The sequence below is a fragment of the Eriocheir sinensis genome, unplaced genomic scaffold, assembly GCF_024679095.1.
Source record: "Eriocheir sinensis breed Jianghai 21 unplaced genomic scaffold, ASM2467909v1 Scaffold147, whole genome shotgun sequence".
Classification (NCBI taxonomy): Eukaryota; Metazoa; Arthropoda; class Malacostraca; order Decapoda; family Varunidae; genus Eriocheir; species Eriocheir sinensis.
The window spans coordinates 419,727-444,726 of NW_026110817.1; the positions used below are offsets into that span (position 1 = coordinate 419,727).

Here is a 25,000-nt window from a genome sequence, read left to right on the forward strand (position 1 = left end):
CACACACCGAACCCGAGTCTATGCGATGGAGACCGAGGACTTTGCGGTACTTATGCTCGGCCGTTGTTGTTGTTTTATTCCCTTGGTGTTTATGGTTGTGGCGGTATGGTTAGTTAGTTAGTGGTGTTGGATCCTCTTAGTAAGGGTGTTGGATCCCCTTTGTAATGGTGTTGGATTCCCTTCCCTTATATATATGTGTGTGTGGGGTGTGATTGGATTCCTTTAGTAAGAGGGGGGGGGGTTAGTTATGAGTCTTGTATTTTTTTTTTTTTTTTTTTTTTTTTATTATTATTTTTTTTTCCTTTGTTCTCCTCCTCCTCCTCCTTCTTTCCCTCTTTCTTCTCCTATTTCTCCCTCTTTTTCCTATCTCCTCTTTGTCCTCCTCCTCCTCCTCTTCCTATATTTTTTTTGTCCTCTTCCTCCTCCTCCTCTCCTTTCGATGTCTTCTTCATCATCCTTTTCTTCCTATTTCTTTTTTTTATTTTACTTTATTTCCACTTTTCTTCCAGCACTGGTCTCATTCCTTCTATTACAAGTGGTTTTCAATCCTCTAAATATAAGTGTTTTGATTCTCTTAGCACGGCATTTGATTCCCTATAGTGGTGTTTGAGCCTCCTCTATTCCCCCCCCCCATACAGAGGCTCCAGTCTGCCCTCAACTCCACCCAGCAGTTGACGTGTCGGAATTGCCTGAGCCAGCTGTCGCCCTCCCAAGGTGTGTGGTGAGATTGGCGTCACTGTTCAGCCTGTCTGTCTATGTATTTCTGTGTATCTGTCTGTCTATTTGTCTATCTGTCTGTCTGTGAGGTTAACTATACACTCCCTCTACTAAGTCTCGGTCCTTTTCATCTGCCATTCCCATTAACCTGTCCGCTGCGATTGGCACGGATTTTGCCTTCACTGGTACAGGTAACTCTCGATTTATGCGAGTTTGGTTTACGCGTTTTTGAAATAACGCGGGGTCCAAAATCCAAAAAAAATATATATATATATTTACACGTTTTTTCCACTTATATGCGATATTTTATGGAGTGGCCAACAGATGTCTCACGCAACTGGACTCACATAGCGCCGCGGCCACACAGCAGAGCTCAGTTCTTCCCGTGCGCCACTTGAACAACAATACAGTACCCACGCTGCCACGCTACTCAACAATAGGGGTGGGCAGTTACCGGTACTAACGGTACTAGCTATATGGTACAGTACCGGTACCAGACTGCTCGGTACCGGTACCAATACTAGCTAGCCACTCATGGCGTCCCTCATTTCTTCCTCACACGAGTGAGGCTGAGACTGAGTGCCTGAGTGGATATCTCGGTGATATGGATATTCTCTCTCTCTCTCTCTCTCTCTCTCTCTCTCTCTCTCTCTCTCTCTCTCTCTCTCTCTCTCTCTCTCTCTCTCTCTCTCTCTCTCTCTCTCTCTCTCCACTGAATGAAGTGAATAAGCATATTATTCCCACCATCACTCGTAGGTTATGACAGAGAACTAGGCAAGACACAATTCACACGTTTCTGGTGACACGCGCCATGCAGCTGTTTGTTGTATGGGTGTGGTTGTGTGGTTTGTAAACAATGCAAATGGCGGCCTGGCTGGTATTGCGCGAAATATCTCCTCGTACAAGACTCGTGATGTACAGTTTCTGATATCATATTTACCCCATTATTCTCACTAATATTAATAATAAATAATGAACACATGGATATTTTTTTTCCAATATGATTTTTTATGTAGCTTGTACTGCTCCTTAGTCATACAATCAAGCCACCTGTGACATCAAGATCAAGATCATACAAATGGCGCCCGACGGAAAAACGGAATAACAGCAAGGCATGGGCAATCCTCCATCGATCTCAATTTTGTATAGTAGTTATTAGATCGCCCTGTATTCTATGGTAACATATTATAAGACAGCTACGGACTATGAAGGATTATATACAATGATAAAGGAAAGTTTGCTGTTGTTATTGGATAAGACGAAAAACAGACCCTTAAAAACACCCCAAAGAAGAAAAAAATCATTAAAAATTTGTACATTCGGCGTACAAGGCGCAGGGCTAAACTTTCAGGCATTTTTTTGAGAAAAAGGTGTGCGCTATACGCTGAAAAATACGGTATTTATTTTTCGACAGAAACCTACCTCTTGTTTGATTTACATTGTTTTTTATTTACGCGACCTCTCCAAGAACGCAATACTCGCGTAAATCGAGAGTTACCTGTAGCCTGATAACATACACTCCCAGGTCTTTCTCTGCCTCTGTGGTGGATAGTGGAGTGTTTCCCACGTGGTAGTGGTGTGCTGGATTTCCCCTCCCAAGGTGCAGGACTTTACATTTTTCTTCATTGAATTGTAGCAGCTACTTTTTGTTCCATTCCTGTAGCTTGGTGATGTCTTCTGGTAGGAAATCTGCAGTCAAGGAGTTATTAGGCAGTCTTCAGGATAGCATGTGGGTAGTCTTAGGCCACATGGCAACAACTGAGAATCATCAACTTGTAGAGCGGGTGGGATGCGAACCTGAGTCCTCCAGAACACCTTGGCCTCACGTTGACCACTCAGCCACCTCCATTGTTCCCAGATTATCGTATCCACCATCGTACTTACCGTTTTTAGACACTTAACCCGGTAGCAGCAGGAATCATGGTCCCTCTAAGCGAGAAAAATGAGAAAAAATCATCACTCACACAAACCATTTCATAATATATATCAAAGCATTTGTGATCAGTTTATGTATCATCTTTTTTGGGGGTTTTATATCATGGCACAAATTTGGCCCGTCGCTGCTACACGATAAAGCCACAAATTAGGCCCGTCGCTGTTATCGGGTTAACTATAGCAAAAAGACACTAATAATTAAACCTTTCAATGGTAACTATAAATAAATGTAGTTATTGGAGTGGGGTTTGGGGTCGGAAAGCAGAAAACATAAGAGGCAAAGTACGACAATCTGGTAGCCCTAAATATATGTGTGGTATATAGCAAAAAAAAAAAAAAAAAAAAAAAAAGTAGGAAGAGGAGGAGGACAAAGAAGAAATAGGGAAAAGAGGAAGACAAGGAGGAAGAAATATTGTAAGAAAGAGGAAGAGGAGGAGGAGGAGGAGGAGGACAAAGAAGAAATAGGGAAAAGAGGAAGAAGAGGAGGAAGAAATATTGTAAGAAAGAGGAAGAGGAGGAGGAGGAGGACAAGGAAGAAATAGGGAAAAGAGGAAGACGAGGAGGAAGAAATATTGTAAGAAAGAGGAAGAGGAGGAGGAGGAGGAGGAGGAGGACAACAAAGAAATAGGGAAAAAAGGAAGACAAGGAGGAAGAAATATTGTAAGAAAGAGGAAGAGGAGGAGGAGGAGGAGGAGGACAACGAAGAAATAGGGAAAAAAGGAAGACAAGGAGGAAGAAATATTGTAAGAAAGAGGAAGAGGAGGAGGAGGAGGAGGAGGACAAAGAAGAAATAGGGAAAAGAGGAAGAAGAGGAGGAAGAAATATTGTAAGAAAGAGGAAGAGGAGGAGGAGGAGGACAAAGAAGAAATAGGGAAAAGAGGAAGAAGAGGAGGAAGAAATATTGTAAGAAAGAGGAAGAGGAGGAGAAGGAGGAGGAGGACAAAGAAGAAATAGGGAAAAGAGGAAGACAAGGAGGAAGAAATATTGTAAGAAAGAGGAAGAGGAGGAGGAGGAGGAGGAGGAGGACAAAGAAGAAATAGGGAAAAGAGGAAGAAGAGGAGGAAGAAATATTGTAAGAAAGAGGAAGAGGAGGAGGAGGAGGACAAAGGAGAAATAGGGAAAAGAGGAAGACAAGGAGGAAGAAATATTGTAAGAAAGAGGAAGAGGAGGAGGAGGAGGAGGAGGAGGAGGAGGAGGACAAAGAAGAAATAGGGAAAAGAGGAAGACAAGGAGGAAGAAATATTGTAAGAAAGAGGAAGAGGAGGAGGAGGAGGAGGAGGACAAAGAAGAAATAGGGAAAAGAGGAAGAAGAGGAGGAAGAAATATTGTAAGAAAGAGGAAGAGGAGGAGGAGGAGGAGGACAAAGGAGAAATAGGGAAAGAGGAAGACTAGGATGAATAAATATTGTAAGAAAGAGGACGAGGAGGAGGAGGAGGAGGAGGAGGACAAAGAAGAAATAGGGAAAAGAGGAAGACAAGGAGGAAGAAATATTGTAAGAAAGAGGAAGAGGAGGAGGAGGAGGAGGAGGACAAAGAAGAAAGAGGATGACAAGGAGGAAGAAATATTGGAAGAAAGAGGAGGAGAAGGAGGAGGAGGAGGAGGAGAACAAAGAAGAAATAGGGAAAAGAGGAAGACAAAGAGGAAGAAATATTGTAAGAAAGAGGAAGAGGAGGAGGAGGAGGAGGAGGACAAAGAAGAAATAGGGAAAAGAGGAAGACAAGGAGGAAGAAATATTGTAAGAAAGAGGAAGAGGAGGAGGAGGACAAAGAAGAAATAGGGAAAAGAGGAAGAAATATTGTAAGAAAGAGGAAGAGGAGGAGGAGGAGGAGGAGGAGGACAAAGAAGAAATAGGGAAAAGAGGAAGACAAGGAGGAAGAAATATTGTAAGAAAGAGGAGGAGGAGGAGGAGGAGGACAAAGAAGAAATAGGGAAAAGAGGAAGACAAAGAGGAAGAAATATTGTAAGAAAGAGGAAGAGGAGGAGGAGGACAAAGAAGAAATAGGGAAAAGAGGAAGACAAGGAGGAAGAAATATTGTAAGAAAGAGGAAGAGGAGGAGGAGGACAAAGAAGAAATAGGGAAAAGAGGAAGAAAATGATGAATAATTTTTTTAAGAAAGATGACGAGGAGGAGGAGGAGGAGGAGGACAAAGAAGAAATAGGGAAAAGAGGAAGAAGAGGAGGAAGAAATATTGTAAGAAAGAGGAAGAGGAGGAGGAGGAGGAGGACAAAGAAGAAATAGGGAAAAGAGGAAGACAAGGAGGAAGAAATATTGTAAGAAAGAGGAGGAGGAGGAGGAGGACAAAGAAGAAATAGGGAAAAGAGGAAGACAAAGAGGAAGAAATATTGTAAGAAAGAGGAAGAGGAGGAGGAGGAGGAGGAGGACAAAGAAGAAATAGTCAAAAGAGGAAGAACAGGAGGAAGAAATATTGTAAGAAAGAGGAAGAGGAGGAGGAGGAGGAGGAGGACAAAGAAGAAATAGGGAAAAGAGGAAGACAAGGAGGAAGAAATATTGTAAGAAAGAGGAAGAGGAGGAGGAGGAGGAGGAGGACAAAGAAGAAATAGGGAAAAGAGGAAGACAAGGAGGAAGAAATATTGTAAGAAAGAGGAAGAGGAGGAGGAGGAGGAGGAGGAGGACGACAAAGAAGAAAGAGGATGACAAGGAGGAAGAAATATTGGAAGAAAGAGGAGGAGGAGGAGGAGGACAAAGAAGAAATAGGGAAAAGAGGAAGACGAGGAGGAAGAAATATTGTAGGAAAGAGGAAGAGGAGGAGGAGGAGGAGGAGGACAAAGAAGAAATAGGGAAAAGAGGAAGACAAGGAGGAAGAAATATTGTAAGAAAGAGGAAGAGGAGGAGGAGGAGGAGGAGGACAAAGAAGAAATAGGGAAAAGAGGAAGAAGAGGAGGAAGAAATATTGTAAGAAAGAGGAAGAGGAGGAGGAGGAGGAGGAGGACAAAGAAGAAATAGGGAAAAGAGGAAGACAAGGAGGAAGAAATATTGTAAGAAAGAGGAAGAGGAGGAGGAGGAGGAGGAGGACAAAGAAGAAATAGGGAAAAGAGGAAGACAAGGAGGAAGAAATATTGTAAGAAAGAGGAAGAGGAGGAGGAGGAGGAGGAGGACAAAGAAGAAATAGGGAAAAGAGGAAGAAGAGGAGGAAGAAATATTGTAAGAGGAAGAGGAGGAGGAGGAGGAGGATAAAGAAGAAATAGGGAAAAGAGGAAGACGAGGAGGAAGAAATATTGTAAGAGGAAGAGGAGGAGGAGGAGGAGGACAAAGAAGAAATAGGGAAAAGAGGAAGAAGAGGAGGAAGAAATATTGTAAGAGGAAGAGGAGGAGGAGGAGGAGGATAAAGAAGAAATAGGGAAAAGAGGAAGACGAGGAGGAAGAAATATTGTAAGAAAGAGGAAGAGGAGGAGGAGGATAAAGAAGAAATAGGGAAAAGAGGAAGAAGAGGAGGAAGAAATATTGTAAGAAAGAGGAAGAGGAGGAGGAGGAGGAGGAGGAGGACAAAGAAGAAATAGGGAAAAGAGGAAGACAAGGAGGAAGAAATATTGTAAGAAAGAGGAAGAGGAGGAGGAGGAGGAGGATAAAGAAGAAATAGGGAAAAGAGGAGGAAGAAATATTGTAAGAAAGAGGAAGAGGAGGAGGAGGAGGACAAGGAAGAAATAGGGAAAAGAGGAAGAAGAGGAGGAAGAAATATTGGAAGAAAGAGGAAGAGGAGGAGGAGGAGGAGGAGGAGGAAACATGTATAGCAACTTAGAAGAATTGGGTAAGGTCCACATGTCACTATTATTAGAAGTAGTAATAGTAGTTTTTATTTATTTATTTCATTTATTTTACTTCTTCACAATATATAACCTGAAAAATGGAGTATGCCTCTCTCTCCCTCTCCTCTTTTTCTCTCTTCCTCTCCTCTTTTTTTCTCTTTCTCTTCCTCTTTTTCCCTTTTATTTTTTCCACGCTGGTCAGTCTGTTAATCAAAGTTCTTCCAGCAGAGAACAACCTCCTGTGTCCGAATTGTAGCCGCAGACAGCCCCCCCTCGCTGCCCCTCCACTCACCTCCACCCCCCTACATCACCTCCACCCACCACTACAGCGAGAAGGTAAGGGAGGTTTGTGTCTCTGTTTCTCTCTCTGTCTTGCTTTCTCTCTCTCTCTCTCTGTTTATTTTCTTCTTCTACTTCTTGTTCTTCTTTTTTCTCGATCCTCTTGTTCCTTTTATTTATTTATTTTCTGTTTCTCATTCTTATTTTCTTGTTCTTTTTCTCCTTTTCCTCTTCTGATCTCATTTCCTCCCTTTGTTTCCTCTTCCTTCCCTCCTTCCTTCCTTCCTTCCTTCCTTTCTTTCTTTCTTTCTTCCTTCCTTCCTTCCCTCCTTTCTTCTTTCCTTCCTTCTCTCCTTCCTTCCTTCCTTCTCTCCTTCCTTCCTTCCTTCCTTCCTTCCTATCCACTACATAATTATTATTATAGAAGACTGAACTGTCCCCTGTTGTCCGATGCTCATTTGTCTCGCTTATGTTATTATTATTGTTACCATTATTGTTCCTCTTGTTGAAGGAGATCCAAAAGTGTCATAAGGGATCGGATAGTGTTAAAGGAGATCGGAGAGTGTCATAAGGGATTGGATACTGTTTAACCCTTTCATTGCTAAACGCTTGCAGCGAGCGTTAGGCATATTTGCTGGTGGCGCTAAATGCTCGCTGCGAGCTCCAGCCGCACTCAAATCTCCCACGTATGAGAATGTTCCAACAGTAATTCTCACAACACAGGATTGCCAATTGAGTGGGTTCTTCACTAAATTTGGTGGAAAATCATGTCAGCCCAGCGCGGAAAATCTATGGACAAGCAACTGGTGGATGTTGTTGACCAATATAGCGACATTTTTGCATAGCTTCACGTATCACATGACTGATATTTTGACCAAATAGTTGTAAATTTTGCAGTTGGCAATACTGCCCTGCCAGCACTCCATCATCAAGAGATCTACAGTAGTTGCCTTACGGTTGACTGTCGTGCATGTATAAATGTACGTCTTTACAGGCAACACCCCCTGAACGTGCCTGTACTTTCGAAGGAGAGGCTTACATTACCGAGTCGTATAGATCTCGGCCTCCTCTTTCCAATGGTGTTTTTGTTTTTTAGCTGTGATGAATAGTTTTTGAGATACAGCGGTTAAAAGAGCGAGCACTAGCGTCACTTGCTGGTGGTGCTAAAAGCTCACTGCAAGCGCCAGTCGCACTCACAGCAAAAAATACCCCCTGAACGTGCCTGTACATTTGCAGGAGAGGCTTACATAACCAAATCTTATAGATCCTGGCCTCCTCTTCCCAATGGTGTTTTTGTTTTGTAACTGTGATGAATATTTTTTGAGATACAGTGGTTAAAAGAGATCCCCTTCCCCCGCTGGGGTTCCCGAGCGCGCCTGAGGGGATAGTCTCATTGCGAGTGCTTAGCAATGAAAGGGTTAAAAAGGGTTGGATAGTGAACAGTGTGTGTTTTTGTAAAAGGATTCAGTAGTGTCGAGAGAGAGAGACTGGATATGCTAGGGTTTTTATGCATACTGACCCCCCTCCTTCCCCCTATCCCCCCATCCCCCCCCCCCCCAAAAAAAAAAAAGTGTTCAAGTATAGATGCCACAAAGCGCTCATTGAGGTTTTGTCATCGAGAGAGAGCGAGACTAAGGAGCCTTTTTTTTCTCTCTTTTCTTCCTCCTTCTCTGGTTTTCCTTTTATTTTTTTCCTCTTTTCCTCCTCTCTTTCCTTCTCTTCATTCTCCTCCTTCTCTTTCTCTGATTCCTCCTCCTCCTCCTCCTCCTCCTCCTCCCTCTTCTTTTTCTTCCTTTCAATATCTATCTGCAAATTATGGATAGATTAAGTCAAGGATAGGGGACGATAGATACATAAGTACATAGATAGATAGATACATGGATACATTGATAGATACATAGGTGTTAGGTGTACTGCAAGAGCTGCCCTGTGCATAGCTGGCCTTCTGCAGGCTCCTAGATGCTGGAAGATATAATAGTTACCCTCAAAAAGCTGATAGTTATTAGTGATAGTGTTAGGTTCTGGGATGAGCTCACGCAGACTCACTGGTACTGCAAAATTATATAGTTACCCCTCAAAACTAACCTAAGATACTAGAAAATCTTTAAAATATTTTAGTTACCCTCAAAAAGCTGATAAATGTTAGGGTGATAGTATTAGGTTCTGGGATGAGCTCACGCAGCCTAAGTGGCGCTGGAAAATGATATAGTTACCCCCAAAACTAACCTAAAATACTAGAAAATCTTTAGTATATAAAAGTTACCCTCAAAAAGCTGATAAATATTAGGGTGATAGTATTAGTTTCTTGGATGACCTCACGCAGACTAAGTGACCCCAAAAAATTATATAGTTCCCCCCCAAAACTAACTTAAGCTACTAGAAAATCTTTGAAATATCATAGTTACCCTCAAAAAGCTGATAAATATTAGGGTGATAGTATTAGGTTCTGGGATGAGCTCACACAGACTAAGTGGTGCTGGAAAATGATGTAGTTACCCCCAAAACTTACTTAAAATACTAGAAAATCTTTAACCCGGTAGCTGCGGGGATCATGTTTCTTAAAGGCTCCTCTAAGCGAGAATAATGAGAAAAAATCATCACTCACGCAAACCATTTCTATATATCATCGCATTTATGATCAGTTTATGCATCATCTATTATGGGGGGTTTATATCATGGCAGAAATTTGGCCCGTTGCTGGTACACGGTAAAGCCACAAATTTGGATTGTCACTAGTACCAGGTTAAAATATAATAGTTACCCTCAAAAACCTGTTAATTATTAGTGATAGTCTTAGGTTCTGGGTGACCTCATGCAGACTCGGTGACACTGCTTAATAAAATACCTGCCCCCCAAGACTTAAAATACTTGAAATACAGCTAAAAAATGTAATAGTTGCCCTTGTGGCGAGTGGTTAAAATGCCTAGTGATGAAGTTACAGGTCCAGGTTCGAATCCCGGCCTGGACTGTCGGAATGCAGGTGACCCAGCTTGTCATCCCTTATCTTTTCCTCTTTTTCTCTCTTTTCCTCTTTCTCTGGTTTTCCTTTCATTTTTTCCTTCTTCTCTTCTCTTTCCCTCTTTTTCTTCTCTTCTTTCTTTCTCCTTTTCCTCCTCCTCATCCTGTTATTCCCTCTCCTCCTCCTTTCCTCTTTCTCTGATTTTCCTTTTATTTTTTCCTCTTTTCCTCTTTGTTTTCCTTTTATTTTTTCCCTCTTTTTCTCTTTTCCTCTTTTTCTCCTCTTCTTCTCTTTCTCCTTTTCCTTCTCCTCTTCCTGTTATTCCTCCTCCTCCTTTCCTCTTTCTCTGGTTTTTCTTTTATTTTTTCCTCTTTTCCGTTCTCTTTCCCTCTTTGTTTTCCTTTTATTTTTTCCCTCTTTCTCCTCTTCTTCTCTTCTTTCTCCTTTTCCTCCTCCTCTTCCTGTTATTCCTCCTCCTCCTCCTTTCCTCTTTCTCTGGTTTTCCTTTTATTTTTTCCCTCTTTTCCTCTTTTTCTCCTCTTCCTCCTTCTTCTCTTCTTTCTCCTCTTCTTCCTCCCCTGTTCACACTCTGACAACTCTGTGCCACGACAACCCAGCGACTGTTAGGCCCCTTCACACTGTTCCAACTCAGCATCCAGCGATCGTTTCTAGACCTCTTTCCGACCCTGTACGACCCTTTCACATCAATATTTCACACCCAAGACCTCGTGTACCGAGTCGCTGCATGGGTTGTCGTGGCCCAGAGTCGGCACAGTGTGAACGGGGCTTAAGTGTGTACCTGGGGACACCTGGGGAAGGCACGCTGCGGTAACCCGGATGTCCCACTGGCCCCGTGTCCCGGGGTGATGGGTTCAGGCCCCCACAGGCTCAAGGGTTAATGGCCACACTCAGGTATAGCGTGTGTCTCTAACTTTACCTTTACTCTTTAAGAAATTTGAAGAATAATAGATCAGTAAAAACAACATGACAAACAATTGCCATCCACCGCCAAACAAAATCTTCTTAAAACCAACAAACGCACAAACCACCAAAACGGCAGACTCCAGCGAGGGGGTGAGCGTGTGCACAATCAGCAGCAGCAGCAGCAGCGACAGCGGCAACGACAGCGGCAGCAGCAACAACAACAATAACAGCAGAGGAGGAGGAGGAGGAGGAGGAGGGGGTCGACCTCCACCTTTCTGCCCCTCCCCCTCCCCCTCCCCCTCCAATGGCAGGAGAGAGAGCGATGTGGAGGTGATAAGCAACCCGTCCGTGTCCAGCATTGAGGTGTTGAGCGAGAATAATAAGGGTTAGTAGAGAGAGAGAGAGAGAGAGAGAGTACTTGTACTATATCTAACTTCAAAATTGGTTATTTAAGTGTGCCCATATCTTGCTTCCTGCCCCATGAAGTCCCCTTGTGTTGTCTTCTGCCAGCCTTCACACTTGGAAAACCATAGGAATGAGTGTAAAAGTAAAAACGAGTGTGAAAATAGCCACAAAATGTGTGTGCTAACCCTTGGTGCCAAGGGCAGCTGAGAGCTGCAACGAAATAGGAAATGCAAGGGGGGCAAGGTCTCCCTGTTTGGAGGTTATATATATATTAATGGAGGTCGTAGGTAAGAGCATGAAGACGCCTTAGGCTGCGGCCACACTGGGAGCAAGAAAGCGAGCGAGAGCGAGGAACTTTAATACATTATAAGCAATGCAGGCGGCCACACTGTCAGTGAGCAGGTAATGGCAAGAAAGCGAGTTGGTAGGCAAGGAAGTGAAAAGAGTTGATGGCTAACTTTTCTAGCGTGAGATCGCTTGGTCAGAAGGAGTGACATCACAGACATGCTTCGATATTATTTGCCACAAGTCACCTCATACACTAGATAGGGCATTTTGGTGAACACCGTTAGTCACAACAGTGATTACAGAACCCGAACATGTTTGTGAAAACTCACTAAAATAAAAGCTAAATAAATAGTGACGAGTTGAAGTTAAGGAATCACTCCAAAATGTTTACAACACATTTTACATATAGCTACCATTTGCAGCAGCTATGAAATGAGTACTGAAATAAACTGTTCCATCTTATAAAGAAAAGCCTCTTGAACACGAAGGCGTATACAGATTTTTCATAAAACGCCAAATCAGTGAAGCTCGGAACTATTTATAAAAACATTTCGCCTCATCCCTCGTATGCGGTGATGGGGGCAGGTACGAGGGCTGTGTATAGTGTTGCCAGGCTGTACTGCTCCTTCAGAACAAAAGTATGCTCCAATTCTCTCTCATATTTGGCAATACTTGAGTAGCTTTCTAAACCCCAAATATTATCTGCAAGTCGTCAGTCTTTTCTGTCACATCAGTTATTGCCTTGATCCTCTTCTTCGTTTATTATGTGTTGCATGCATACAGCTTTGGTATGAAGCACTAACACATTCCACCCTTTCTTGGGCCATGAGAACACTTTTTTTTATTATGCCTTCGTAGTGGGGCCTGATGGTCGGCCCCAGCCCGTTGTGGTGCAGGCAATTGTTTATAGCGGCGCCATCTTGCATTGGCTCATGCTGCCCCCCGGAACTCCTTCTTGATTCACTTGGACGGTTTTCTCTAGAGTCCGGGTTGATGGGTGGTCTTCTGGACAGCATGTAGGTAGTCTTAGGCCACTCGACGGTGACTGAAAAATCCCAGGTGGTAGCGTGGGGATTCGAACCCGCGTTGTCCATCACGCAGTGAATGTGGAGCCCGCACGTTACCACTCAGTTACCGCCTACTTGGCACTTCATCATACTATTCTCTAGTAAAAGAGATTTCAGCACGTATGCCATGAACATCAGCTGATGGTCGGTTTATACACCATCAGTAAAGGTGGGCACTGTACCGTAGGTCGCGTTGCCATGACAACCCTCACCTCGCCTCGCTTTTCATGTGGCCACTGAAACTCGCCTTGCTGCTCTTGCTCTCGCCCGCTCTCGTATTCTCGCTCCCAGTGTGGCCACGGCCTAAGTCTTGGATTTCAGCGGTGGTTTTTGGCTGCTGCAGGACACTGTGGGCTATTCTGCTGCCCTTGGTCACACGGGTTCCCACACATTTGGTGGCTATTTTCACACATCTCTACGTTCTTTCTGATGTTGTTTCAGAGGTTTGAAGAAAATATATGTGGCAACAGAAGAACAGTTGGCTGGATAGGAAACAAGATATCGGCATGTTGATAAAACCACGGTAAAGATTCGTTGTAGTACTGTGCCAGTATCTCATTATCTACTTTATGAAACATCACTATCTCTTAATATATCTTTTCTACAAACCTTCAACAGTCATGGAAACGCTTTCAAAATCCAATTCAAGAATTTTTTTTTTACTCCTGAAAATAAGGGATAATGTTTATGAAAGCGCGTCGCCTCCTCTGGTGCTGGCCGCGGCGACGGTGCTGCTGCCACAGCCGCAAAATAGCTTGCAGAGGGTTTAGAGTTGGGGAGCATATTTAAACTACTCCAACCGAACTTTACGACCTGCGCTCGTCAGGTCATAGGCGGGCCCGTCACCAGAGCAAACCTGTTATTTTTATGCAAATACCACGAATTTTATCATGGAGCATGAATATAACCTAACCTAACCTAACCTAACCTTAGCTAACCTTACTTGACCTAACAAAACCCCCTGCGAGCTATTTTGCGACTGCGGCGGCACCACTGTCGCCACAGCCAGCACCAGAGGAGGCGACGCGCTTTCGCAAACATCATCCCCTATTTTCAAGAGTAAAAAAAAAAGTCCTCGAATTGGATTTTGAAAGCATTTCCATGACTGTTGAAGGTTTGTAGAAAAGATATATGAAGAGCTACTGATGTTTCATAAGGTAGGTAATGAGATACTGGCACGGTACTAAAACGAATCTTAACCCAAACCAGTCCCTCCCTACCCGTGTAACCTTATTGCTATTTCTCATCCTCCTTCTCTTACTATTAATTTGTGTGTGTGTGTGTGTGTGCATATGCTCAGGTGGTGGGTTAGTTTTTGCCTGTTAAAATCTAGTTACTATCACTACTACTACTACTGCTTCTACTACTACTACTACTACTACTACTACTACTACTACTACTACTAACAACTTTCGAGCACTACTAATCTTGCTGCTACTACTACCACTGCTTCTGCTGCTAATACTACTATCACTACTACTACTACTACTACTACTACTACTACTACTACTACTACTATTACTACTACTACTTATGTCAGTGCCACTACTTACACCACTAAATGCTGTTGGTAATGCTGGTACACTGCTACTGCTGCTGCTGCTGCTGCTGCTATTACTGCTACTACTAACAGAGTGGTTTAACAGTATGTAGAAAGATGAATAAATAAATGAATGTGGTAAATTAAAGGTATATGTAAGGAAGGTAATAAAGGAAAAGGTTTTGATATGTCGTAAGCTGGTGGAAGATTATTTTACTAGAGTCCCCCGTTGCATGTGGGTGGTTTTCTCTTTTTTTTTTTTTTGGGGGGGGGGGGGGTGAGGTGGTGGTGGTGGTGGTGGTGGCTTGGTATCATCCCCTTAATTTTTTTTTATTAGGCTAAGGAGACAAGTTTAAGCGAAATAATAAAAAAAAAAGATGGTCCACACATTATTACACATCATTTTTACCAGAACTAGACACCTTTCTTTGGCCCATACATTATTACACATTTTTACAGGAACTGGACACCTTTCTTTGGCCCACACATTATTACACATTTTTACAGGAACTGGACACCTTTCTTTGGTCCACACATTATTACACATTTTTACAAGAACTGGACACCTTTCTTTGGTCCACACATTATTACACATTTTTACAGGAACTGGACACCTTTCTTTGGTCCACACATTATTACACGTTTTTACAAGAACTGGACACCTTTCTTTGGTCCACACATTATTACACATTTTTACAGGAACTGGACACCTTTCTTTGGCCCACACATTATTACACGTTTTTACAAGAACTGGACACCTTTCTTTGGCCCACACATTATTACACATTTTTACAGGAACTGGACACCTTTCTTTGGCCCACACATTATTACACATTTTTACAGGAACTGGACACCTTTCTTTGGCCCACACATTATTACACATCATTTTTACCAGAACTAGACACCTTTCTTTGGCCCACACATTATCACACATTTTTACAGGAACTGGACACCTTTCTTTGGCCCACACATTATCACACATTTTTACAAGAACTGGACACCTTTCTTTGGTCCACACATTATTACACATCATTTTTACAAGAACTGGACACCTTTCTTTGGCCCACACATTATCACACATTTTTACAAGAACTGGACACTTTTCTTTGGTCCACACATTATTACACATTTTTACAAGAACTGGACACCTTTCTTTGGTCCACACATTATTACACATCATTTTTACAAGAACTAGACACCTTTCTTTGGTCCACACATTATTACACATTTTTACAAGAACTAGACACCTTTCTTTGGTCCACATTATTACACATTTTTACAAGAACTGGACACCTTTCTTTGGTCCACACATTATTACACATTTTTACAGGAACTGGACACCTTTCTTTGGTCCACACATTATTACACATTTTTACAGGAACTGGACACCTTTCTTTGGTCCACACATTATTACACATTTTTACAGGAACTGGACACCTTTCTTTGGTCCACACATTATTACACATTTTTACAGGAACTGGACACCTTTCTTTGGTCCACACATTATTACACATCATTTTTACAAGAACTAGACACCTTTCTTTGGTCCACACATTATTACACATTTTTACAAGAACTAGACACCTTTCTTTGGTCCACACATTATTACACATTTTTACAAGAACTGGACACCTTTCTTTGGTCCACACATTATTACACATTTTTACAAGAACTAGACACCTTTCTTTGGTCCACACATTATTACACATTTTTACAGGAACTGGACACCTTTCTTTGGTCCACACATTATTACACATCATTTTTACAAGAACTAGACACCTTTCTTTGGTCCACACATTATTACACATTTTTACAAGAACTAGACACCTTTCTTTGGTCCACACATTATTACACATTTTTACAAGAACTGGACACCTTTCTTTGGTCCACACATTATTACACATTTTTACAGGAACTGGACACCTTTCTTTGGTCCACACATTATCACACATTTTTACAGGAACTGGACACCTTTCTTTGGTCCACACATTATTACACATTTTTACAAGAACTAGACACCTTTCTTTGGTCCACACATTATTACACATTTTTACAAGAACTGGACACCTTTCTTTGGTCCACACATTATTACTCATTTTTACAAGAACTGGACACCTTTCTTTGGCCCACACATTATTACACATTTTTACAAGAACTGGACACCTTTCTTTGGCCCACACATTATTACACATTTTTACAAGAACTGGACACCTTTCTTTGGTCCACACATTATTACACATTTTTACAGGAACTGGACACCTTTCTTTGGTCCACACATTATTACACATTTTTACAGGAACTGGACACCTTTCTTTGGCCCACACATTATTACTCATTTTTACAAGAACTGGACACCTTTCTTTGGCCCACACATTATTACACATTTTTACAGGAACTGGACACCTTTCTTTGGCCCACACATTATTACTCATTTTTACAAGAACTGGACACCTTTCTTTGGTCCACACATTATCACACATTTTTACAGGAACTGGACACCTTTCTTTGGCCCACACATTATTACACATTTTTACAGGAACTGGACACCTTTCTTTGGCCCACACATTATTACACATTTTTACAAGAACTGGACACCTTTCTTTGGCCCACACATTATTACACATCATTTTTACAAGAACTAGACACCTTTCTTTGGTCCACAAATATACTTTTACTCATCATCATCATCATCATCATCATCATCATATGTTTACTAGCTGCCCTGCTCTCCACTTTTATCAATTCTTGCTCACCCCCAAAATTTTATGTGGTCCGATGTAGCGTCAAGTCTCGTACCCTTGTTTTTGTGTGTCCGCTCCTGATCTGCCGAGCTTTGTTTGCATACACAGGGTGGACGAATTTTGGCACGGTGTATGTAAACAATGCGGACGGACCAAAACAAGGGGATGAGACACGACGCCACACCGGGTTAAAGAAAATAAACGAAGATTATTATTTATGGTGAGAGTGTGATGCTATTTTTATCACTTGTTACTACTACTACTACTACTACTACTACTACTACTACTACTACTACTACGATTATGTTCTCCCTTCGTACACAGATAACAATGGTAATGGTGGTGGTGGTTGGCCCCCTCACCCCCCCACTGCCTCCCACCAACCCCCCAGCACCCAGGATGGCCACCCCCCTGCCCCCCCACACCCCCACCAGGACCCCCAGTTCTCGACCATGCAGGAAAGCAGTTCATCGGGTGAGAAATATTTTGTTGTTGTTGTTATTATTATTATTATTATTATTATTATTATTATTATTATTATTATTCGCTGTGTTATTACTAAGTGTCTCAGACTTTTCTAGCTTTCTTTCTCTCTCTCTCTCCCTCTATCTATCTATTTATTTATCCATTACTCACAGAAATGTCCGACTAACCAAACCTTGTTATGTTTTCTACCCACAAGCCTGTCTCTCTCTCTCTCTCTCTCTCTCTCTCTCTCTCTCTCTCTCTCTCTCTCTCTCTCTCTCTCTCTCTCTCTCTCTCTCTCTCTCTCTCTCTCTCTCTCTCTCTCTCTCTCTCTCTCTCTCAGGGTCCATGACGGGCAGCGTGTGCACCGCCTACGAGAGAGGGGGGGTGGGGGGCCCTCCCTCCCTCCCCCTAACCCCCCACCGCACCCCCCAACCTCACCCCCCCTCCTCCCCCCTCGCTCTCCCTCCGAACTTGGACGCGACGGACGGGGCATCGGGTAAGTGTACATGTGTGTGTGTGCATGTTTTTCCATAGGTGTGTATGCGTGTGTTTGCCTCGGTCTTCTGCCTCTTAACCCCTCAGCTGCGATTGGCACAGATTTGACCTTCACTGGTAGCCTGGTAACATACACTCTCAGGTCTTTCTCTGCCTCTGTGGTGGATAGTGGAATGCTTCCCATGTAGTATTGGTATGCTGGATTTGTCCTTCACTAGTAGCCTGGTAACATACACTCTCAGGTCTTTCTCTGCCTCTGTGGTGGATAGTGGAGTGCTTCCCATGTGGTATTGGTGTGTTGGATTTGGCCTTCACTGGTAGCCTGGTAACATACACTCCCAGGTCTTTTTCTGCCTCTGTGGTGGATAGTGGAATGTTTCCCATGTGGTATTGGTATGCTGGATTTGGCCTTCACTGGTAGCCTGGTAACATACACTCCCAGGTCTTTCTTTGCCTCTGTGGTGGATAGTGGAGTGTTTCCCATGTGGTATTGGTATGCTGGATTTGGCCTTCACTGGTAGCCTGGTAACATACACTCCCAGGTCTTTCTCTGCCTCTGTGGTGGATAGTGGATTGTTTCCCATGTGGTATTGGTATGCTGGATTTGTCCTTCACTAGTAGCCTGGTTACATACACTCTCAGGTCTTTTTCTGCCTCTGTGGTGGATAGTGGAGTGTTTCCCATGTGGTATTGATATGCTGGATTTCCCCTCCCAAGGTGGAGGACTTTACATTTTTCTTCACTGAATTGTAGCAGCCACTTTTTGTTCCACTCCTGTAGCTTGGTGATGTTTTCTGGTAGGAAATCTGCAGTCAGGGGGTTAAGGATGTAAGGAAACTAACTATACAGACATTCTCTATTTATGTATCTTGTTATATATCAGTCATAAATCCAGTTATATATGCATCAGGTTGAGAATCCTTTATCCAAAATTCCAAAATCCGAAAGTTTTTTTAATGCTGTCGATGCTTTTTTTTCTATGTTTCTGGGGTAAGGTTATTTAACTGTTCTGTCTGTCACCTTAGTTTTTCTTCTTATCTTTTTTCTCTGCTAAGGCCGTCTCTGCATTTGAATTATTGCCTTGGTTTGTTTTTTCTTCTCTCTCTCTCTCTCTCTTTCCTGTTTCTAGAATGTGTGATGTTTCTTGGGGACAAAGTAGGTCAATTTCATGTGTTTTATGTAATTCAGATTGTTGTTATTATTATTATCATTATTATTATTATTATTATTATTATTATTAGTAGTAGTAGTAGTAGTAGTAGTAGTTGTGGTAGTAGTAGTAGTAGTAGTGGTGGTGGTATTAGTAGTAGTAGTAATAGTAGTTGTAGTTGTAGTTGTAGTAGTGGTAATAGTAGTAGTAGTAGTAGTTGTAGTAGTAGTAGTAGTAGTAGTGGTGGTGGTATTAGTAGTAGTAGTAATAGTAGTTGTAGTTGTAGTTGTAGTAGTGGTAATAGTAGTAGTAGTAGTAGTTGTAGTTGTAGTTGTAGTACTGGTAATAGTAGTAGTAGTAATAGTAGTTGTAGTTGTAGTAGTGGTAATAGTAGTAGTTGTAGTTGTAGTAGTGGTAATAGTAGTAGTAGTAATAGTAGTTGTAGTAGTGGTAATAGTAGTAGTTGTAGTTGTAGTAGTGGTAATAGTAGTAGTAGTAGTAGTAGAGGTATAGCTAATATTGTTGTTGTAATTAATACCTTCGTCTTCCTCTCCTTCTTCTTCTCAATTTCCTCATTTCTTACTTCTTAAATCCTCCTCCTCCTCCTCCTCCTCCTCCTCCTCCTCCTCCTCCTCCTCCTCCTCAGAGCTCTCTAGCACACTCTATTTTTCTGCTGAAGGATCACTAGGGGGGTCCGCTTCCCCCCTGCCGGACCCCCCTCCTCTTCACCCCGCTTCCGCCAGCAGTGGTGGGGGTAAGTTGTTGTTGTTGTTGTTGTTGTTTTTGTGGTGGTGGTGATGGTGGTCTTTGTGTTGATTTGTCTGTTTGGTTTTCTGTTTCTGTTTCTTTGTGTGTGTGTGTGTGTGTATGTGTGTGTGTGTGTGTGTGTGTGTGTATCACCACAGCCTGGCAGCACAGAGCTTTACCAACTGAGCTATCAGAAAGTTATGTGTGGTGTGTGTGTGTGTGTGTGTGCATGTGTTTGTGTGTGTGTGTGTGTGTGTGTGTGTGTGTGTGTGTGTGTGTGTGTGTTTACCTAGTTGTATTTACCTAGTTGTGATTTACAGGAACGGAGCTATGCTCATGCTGTCCCGTCTTTCCAACTACTTCCGTCTAATTTGGCCTTAAATGTGCTTATTGACTTAGCCTGCACCACTTCCCTCTCCAGCCCATTCCAGACCCCCACACATCTCTGCGGGAAAAGCATAATTTAATTCATGATTCACAACATGGGTTCACAAAGGGCAGGTCTTGCCTTACTAACCTGTTGTCCTTCTACACTAAAGTAATCGAGGCAGTTGACAGAGATGAAAACTATGACATATTATATCTAGATTTCAGTAAAGCATTCGACAAAGTCCCTCATCACCGGCTATTACTAAAATTACAGGCTCATGGCATAGATGGGAAAGTTTTGAACTGGATCAGGGCGTGGCTTAGTGGTAGGAAGCAGAGAGTGCAAATCAATGGTAGGAAATCTGAATTGGGCAGTGTTACAAGTGGAGTCCCACAGGGGTCGGTGCTGGGTCCTCTGCTTTTTATTATTTACATCAATGACTTGGACACAGGAATTAGTAGCGATGTCAGTAAGTTCGCAGATGATACCAAGATCGGTAGAGTAATCCAATCAGACAGCGACGCTACCGTTCTCCAGGATGAGCTTGACAGACTATATGATTGGGTGAGGAAGTGGCAGATGGAATTCAATGTCGGGAAGTGTAGCATTTTGAGCGTAGGTAGGAATAACCCCTTACACAATTACGCCTTAAATGACACTCCTCTAAGCAGGTCTGGGCGTGAGAGAGACTTAGGAGTCCTAGTGAGCGCTGACCTCTGTCCTAGGGCTCCATGCATTCAGGCTAAAAATCGGGCAAACAGAGTACTAGGTTTCATCTCAAGGAGCGTGAGCAATAGGAGCGCTGAAGTCATCCTCAAACTTTACTTAGCACTAGTTAGACCTCATCTCGATTATGCAGTTCAGTTCTGGTCCCCCTACTATAGAATGGATATCAAGATGTTAGAATCTGTACAGAGGAGGATGACAAAGATGATTCAGGGGGTGAGAAACTTGCCTTATGAAGACAGGCTGAAGCAGTTAAATCTACACTCTCTAGAAAGGTGAAGGGTGCGAGGAGACTTGATGGAAGTTTATAAATGGATGAAGGGATTTAATAAAGGGGATGTCAATAAAATTTTGAGAGTGAAAGAGCCAGGTAGGACGTGTGGAAATGGTTTTAAGTTAGACAAATTCAGATTCAACAAAGACATAGGTAAGAATTGGTTCACCAATAGAGTGGTGGACGAATGGAACAGGCTTGGGAGCCATGTTGTGGGTGCCAATACCATAGATACATTCAAGGAGAGGTTAGATAAAGCCATGGATGGTGAGGTAAGGTGGGGTTGAGTGTACAGGAGCTGCCTTGTATAGGCCAACCGACCTCTTGCAGACTCCTTACGTTCTTATGTTCTTATGTTCTTATGTCTTCTACAAATTCTTTTTCTCAACAGTTTTCAATTCCTCTTAAGTTTCTTTCTTCTCTTATCAAAAGGTGATCTCTATCCAATTTCTCTAAACCATTCATCACCCTATACACCGCTATTAAATCTCCTCTTTCTCTTCTAATTTCCAATGTAGGGAGGTTCAGCCTCAGCAATCTTTCTTCATAAGGCAGGTCGCTCAGACTAGGTGCCATTTTTTATTGCTGCTCTCTGTATCCTCTCCAGTTTTCTGATGTGTTTCTTAAGTGATGGCGACCAAGCCACTGATGCATATTCTAGTCTTGGGCGTATCAAGGTCACAATTGATTTCCTTACCATGTCCTCATCAAGGTATGTGAATGCTAATCTGATGTTCCTCAGCAGGTTGTATGTCTCAGCTGATATTTTATTCACTTGTCTTTCTAGAGACAAGTTTACTGTCATCATCACTCCAAGGTCTTTTTCTTCTGTCTTCTTGTCTAACTTATCCTTACCCAACTTATAATGTCCCTCTACTCTCATTCCACTCATTCCAAATTCAATAACACTCACTGTTTGGTATTAAATTCCATTTCCCACTTCCTGCTCCACTCCCACACTATGTCCAGGTCTCTCTGGAGCAGCAAGCAGTCGTCCTCTTTTTCCACTCTTCTCATTATCTTAGCATCATTGGCAAACAGACTCACATGTGTGTGTGTGTGTTTGTGTTTGTGTTTCTCTGTCTGTGTCTGTATCTTTTCTGTCTTTTGTCTCTGTGTCTGTATCTTTTCTGTCTTTTGTCTCTGTGTCTGTATCTTTTCTGTCTTTTGTCTCTGTGTATGTATCTTTTCTGTCTTTTGTCTCTGTGTATGTCACTATCTGTCCATTATCTGTCTTTCTGTGTCTCAATTTATATATTTCTCTCTCTCTCTCTCTCTCTCTCTCTCGTGCGTGACCTCAAATTCTCACAGCAATGCATCGATGCAGCAAATAAAGCGAACAGAATGTTGGGCTTCATTAAAAGAAACTTTTTATTCAAGAATAAAGATGTAATACTTCCACTCTACAATAGTTTAGTCAGACCCCACTTGGAATATGCGGTACAGTTTTGGTCTCCCCGCCATGCAAAGGACATTGCTAACTTAGAAGGTGTTCAGCGTCGGGCAACAAAAATTATCCCTTCCTTGCGCAACAAATCTTACGAAGAAAGGCTTTCCACCCTTAACATGTTCTCTCTTGAGAAACGTCGCCTCCGAGGAAAACTGATCAAATGTTTTAAAATACTAAATGGTTTCACGAATGTAGACAGATCAACATTGTTTATGATTGATGACACTTTGCGTACAAGGAACAGTGGCATAAACTTCAAATGGAGACAAGTAAATTCAGACTGCACCAAATTTTTCTTCACCAGCGTTGTAGTGCGAGAATGGAATAAGCTCCCACCGTCAGTGGTCCAGTGTAACACGATTGACTCCTTCAAAAACAAGCTCGACCGTCACTTCCATCAACTTAATATCAACTAGAGTTGAAAAGCATCGTTTTGGAGCCATCTGATTAATGTAGAATCACTTAGGTTTAAGGACAGACCACCTAGTCTGGACCATGGGGTCTGTGTGGTCTTATTTTCTGTGTAAATCTATGTAAATATCTCCCCCCCCCTCCCCCATAACCCCCTCTCAATCACTTACCTCTCCACAGATACGTTCAAGGAAGCGGGAGAAGAGGAGGAAGAGGAGGGAGGAATAGGACCAGCAGGAGGAGGAAGACTGGTCAGCATCTCTCCGTGGGTTGAATCCCTCCTCCATACATACACAGGTAAGGTGTACATGTGTGCGTCTGTGTGTGTGTGTGTGTGTGTGTGCAAATATTCTAGGGATTTTTTTTCTACGTATTTTTCTCTTTCTTTCTCTTTTTTTCTTTTTTTGATCCTTTATTTCTTCTTTCTTTTCTTTCTTTCTCTTATTTCATTTGTTTCTTTTTTTTCTACTTATTTTTTCTTTTTTCTCATTTCTTTCTTTGGTCCTTTATTTCTTCTTCTTTCTCTTCTTTCTTGTGTTCTTTATCTTTCATTTTTTCTTTCTTTTTATCTTTTCTCATTCCTTCATTCCTTCATTCAGCATTCCATAGTACATCTCATTTTCAGTCTATTCACCACACACACCACAGTTTACTACTCAACCAGTGTCCTGTTCAACCAGTTTTTGGCACAAATAATAAATTTTTTGCATTCATCAATCCCTAAGTTGATTAATCCATCCGCTGCAATTGGCATGGATTTTGCCTTCACTGGTAGCCTGTAACATACAGTCCCAGGTCTTTCTCTGCCTCTGTGGTGGATAGTGGAGTGTTTCCCATGTAGTATTGGTGTGCTGGATATCCCCTCCCAAGGTACAGGACTTTACATTTTTTCTTCATTGAATTGTAGCAGCCACTTTTTGTTCCATTCCTGTAGCTTGGTGATGTCTGACTGTAGGAAATCTGCAGTCAAGTTGATTAAGATGTGTAATGTACTTCCAGATGCTGTTGTTTCCTTTGTTGACATTGATAAGTTAAAAGCAAAAGTCATCACCAACCACCTGTTAACTTATTAGACATTGCTTCTCTCCCCACTTTTTTATTTTGTTTTTCTCCTTATTTTTCTGTCAGTGTCTCTCTCAGTTTTCGTAGCCGTGTTCACTCATCAAAGGAATGCTGTGTGAGGCTGTCATTTTTATTTTCCCTTGATGCTCTTTCGTGGATCTCGGTGATAATAGTAATAATGATGATAATCTTTCTCGCAGGGTATCACTGGAGATGGTGGGAGGACTTAGACGCGGAGGAAGAAGAGGAAAGAGAAAAGGACGAAAAGATGAAAAACGGAGACAGAAAAAAGAACACAAAAACAAAGAAGAAGAAGACAAAGAAAGAAGACAAGGAGGACGAAAAACACACCAAAAATACGAACCAATCTAACCAAAGTAAACAAACAAATCAAGACCAAGACCGAGAGTTCCTTCACACCAACAGATCCACGACAACAACAACAACCTCCTCCAATGCCATGTCTTCCTCCACCTCCTCCTCCTCCTCCTCGTCATCCTCCTCAGGTATGCGAGGGAGGAGGCACAAGGACAGGTATGGGTCGCTAACAAGGCCGCACAACCCCATCACTTACAACTACGAGGACTTCACGGAGGTTGACCACAGGCTGAAGCTGCATCTCGAGGTGGTGCTGTTGGTTGAGCCTGACGAACACCTCCTCGGGCTGGTGAAGGTGAGAGGCTGATAATGATGATGATGGTGAAGGTGGTTGGGGGTGGTTGAGAGAGGGGTGAAGTTTAGTTGGTAATACTTTTTTATGTTAGAAGGCGAATTGGTAATAATGTTTTTTTTTTATTGGGGTTTAGTTGGTATTACTTTCTTAGGGGAAGGTTTGGAGTTGGTGACACTGTTTTCAGGGGAGATTAGCAGTTGGTAATACTTTTTGGGGAGGGGGAGGTTAGCATTTTTTTTACAGAAGTGGAATAAGATCATGATAATTCTTTTTAGCGAAGGTTAGCGGTTGGTAGGTAATACTTTTTTGCAAGGGAGGTTAACAGTTGGTAATGCTTGTTTTTATTGGGGTCAGGTGGGTGGGGGGGGGCAGTGTTAGAGAAGAGGAGGCGGAGGAGGTGGTGGTAGTGCATAATAAGTCTGCCTCCACCTCCATATTCTTAACCCGGTAGCAGCGGGGAGCCTGTTTTTCAGTGGTCCCTCTAAGCGAGAAAAATGAGGAAAAATCATCACTCACACAAACCATTTCATAATATATATCAAAGCATTTGTGAT

General features: G+C 42.3%; 1 protein-coding gene and 1 long non-coding RNA gene across 6 annotated transcripts in view; one reads left to right on the forward strand and one right to left on the reverse strand.

Moving 5' to 3' along the window:
• LOC126990161 (serine/threonine-protein kinase 11-interacting protein-like) overlaps positions 1-25,000 on the forward strand; it is a 48,698-nt gene that overhangs the window by 19,420 nt on the left and 4,278 nt on the right. The window contains 9 exon segments of the mRNA XM_050848713.1: positions 1-46; positions 639-714; positions 6,643-6,753; positions 10,716-10,964; positions 16,945-17,094; positions 17,429-17,584; positions 19,380-19,487; positions 22,892-23,008; positions 23,974-24,446. The exon segment at positions 1-46 is cut by the window's left edge and continues 110 nt beyond it. Coding sequence (XP_050704670.1) covers positions 1-46; positions 639-714; positions 6,643-6,753; positions 10,716-10,964; positions 16,945-17,094; positions 17,429-17,584; positions 19,380-19,487; positions 22,892-23,008; positions 23,974-24,446 — 1,486 coding nt within the window.
• Positions 13,497-16,883, reverse strand: LOC126990162 (uncharacterized). 5 transcript variants are annotated; one of them, XR_007744086.1, is made up of 5 exons: positions 16,427-16,883; positions 15,995-16,186; positions 14,785-14,931; positions 14,638-14,733; positions 13,497-14,493 (listed from the first exon to the last, which is right to left on the reverse strand). It is a non-coding gene; the product is annotated as an uncharacterized LOC126990162 (long non-coding RNA). The 5 variants fall into 5 exon arrangements; XR_007744085.1 differs by having other exon boundaries at positions 15,995-16,042; positions 16,331-16,883; XR_007744089.1 differs by lacking the exon at positions 14,785-14,931 and having other exon boundaries at positions 13,497-14,397.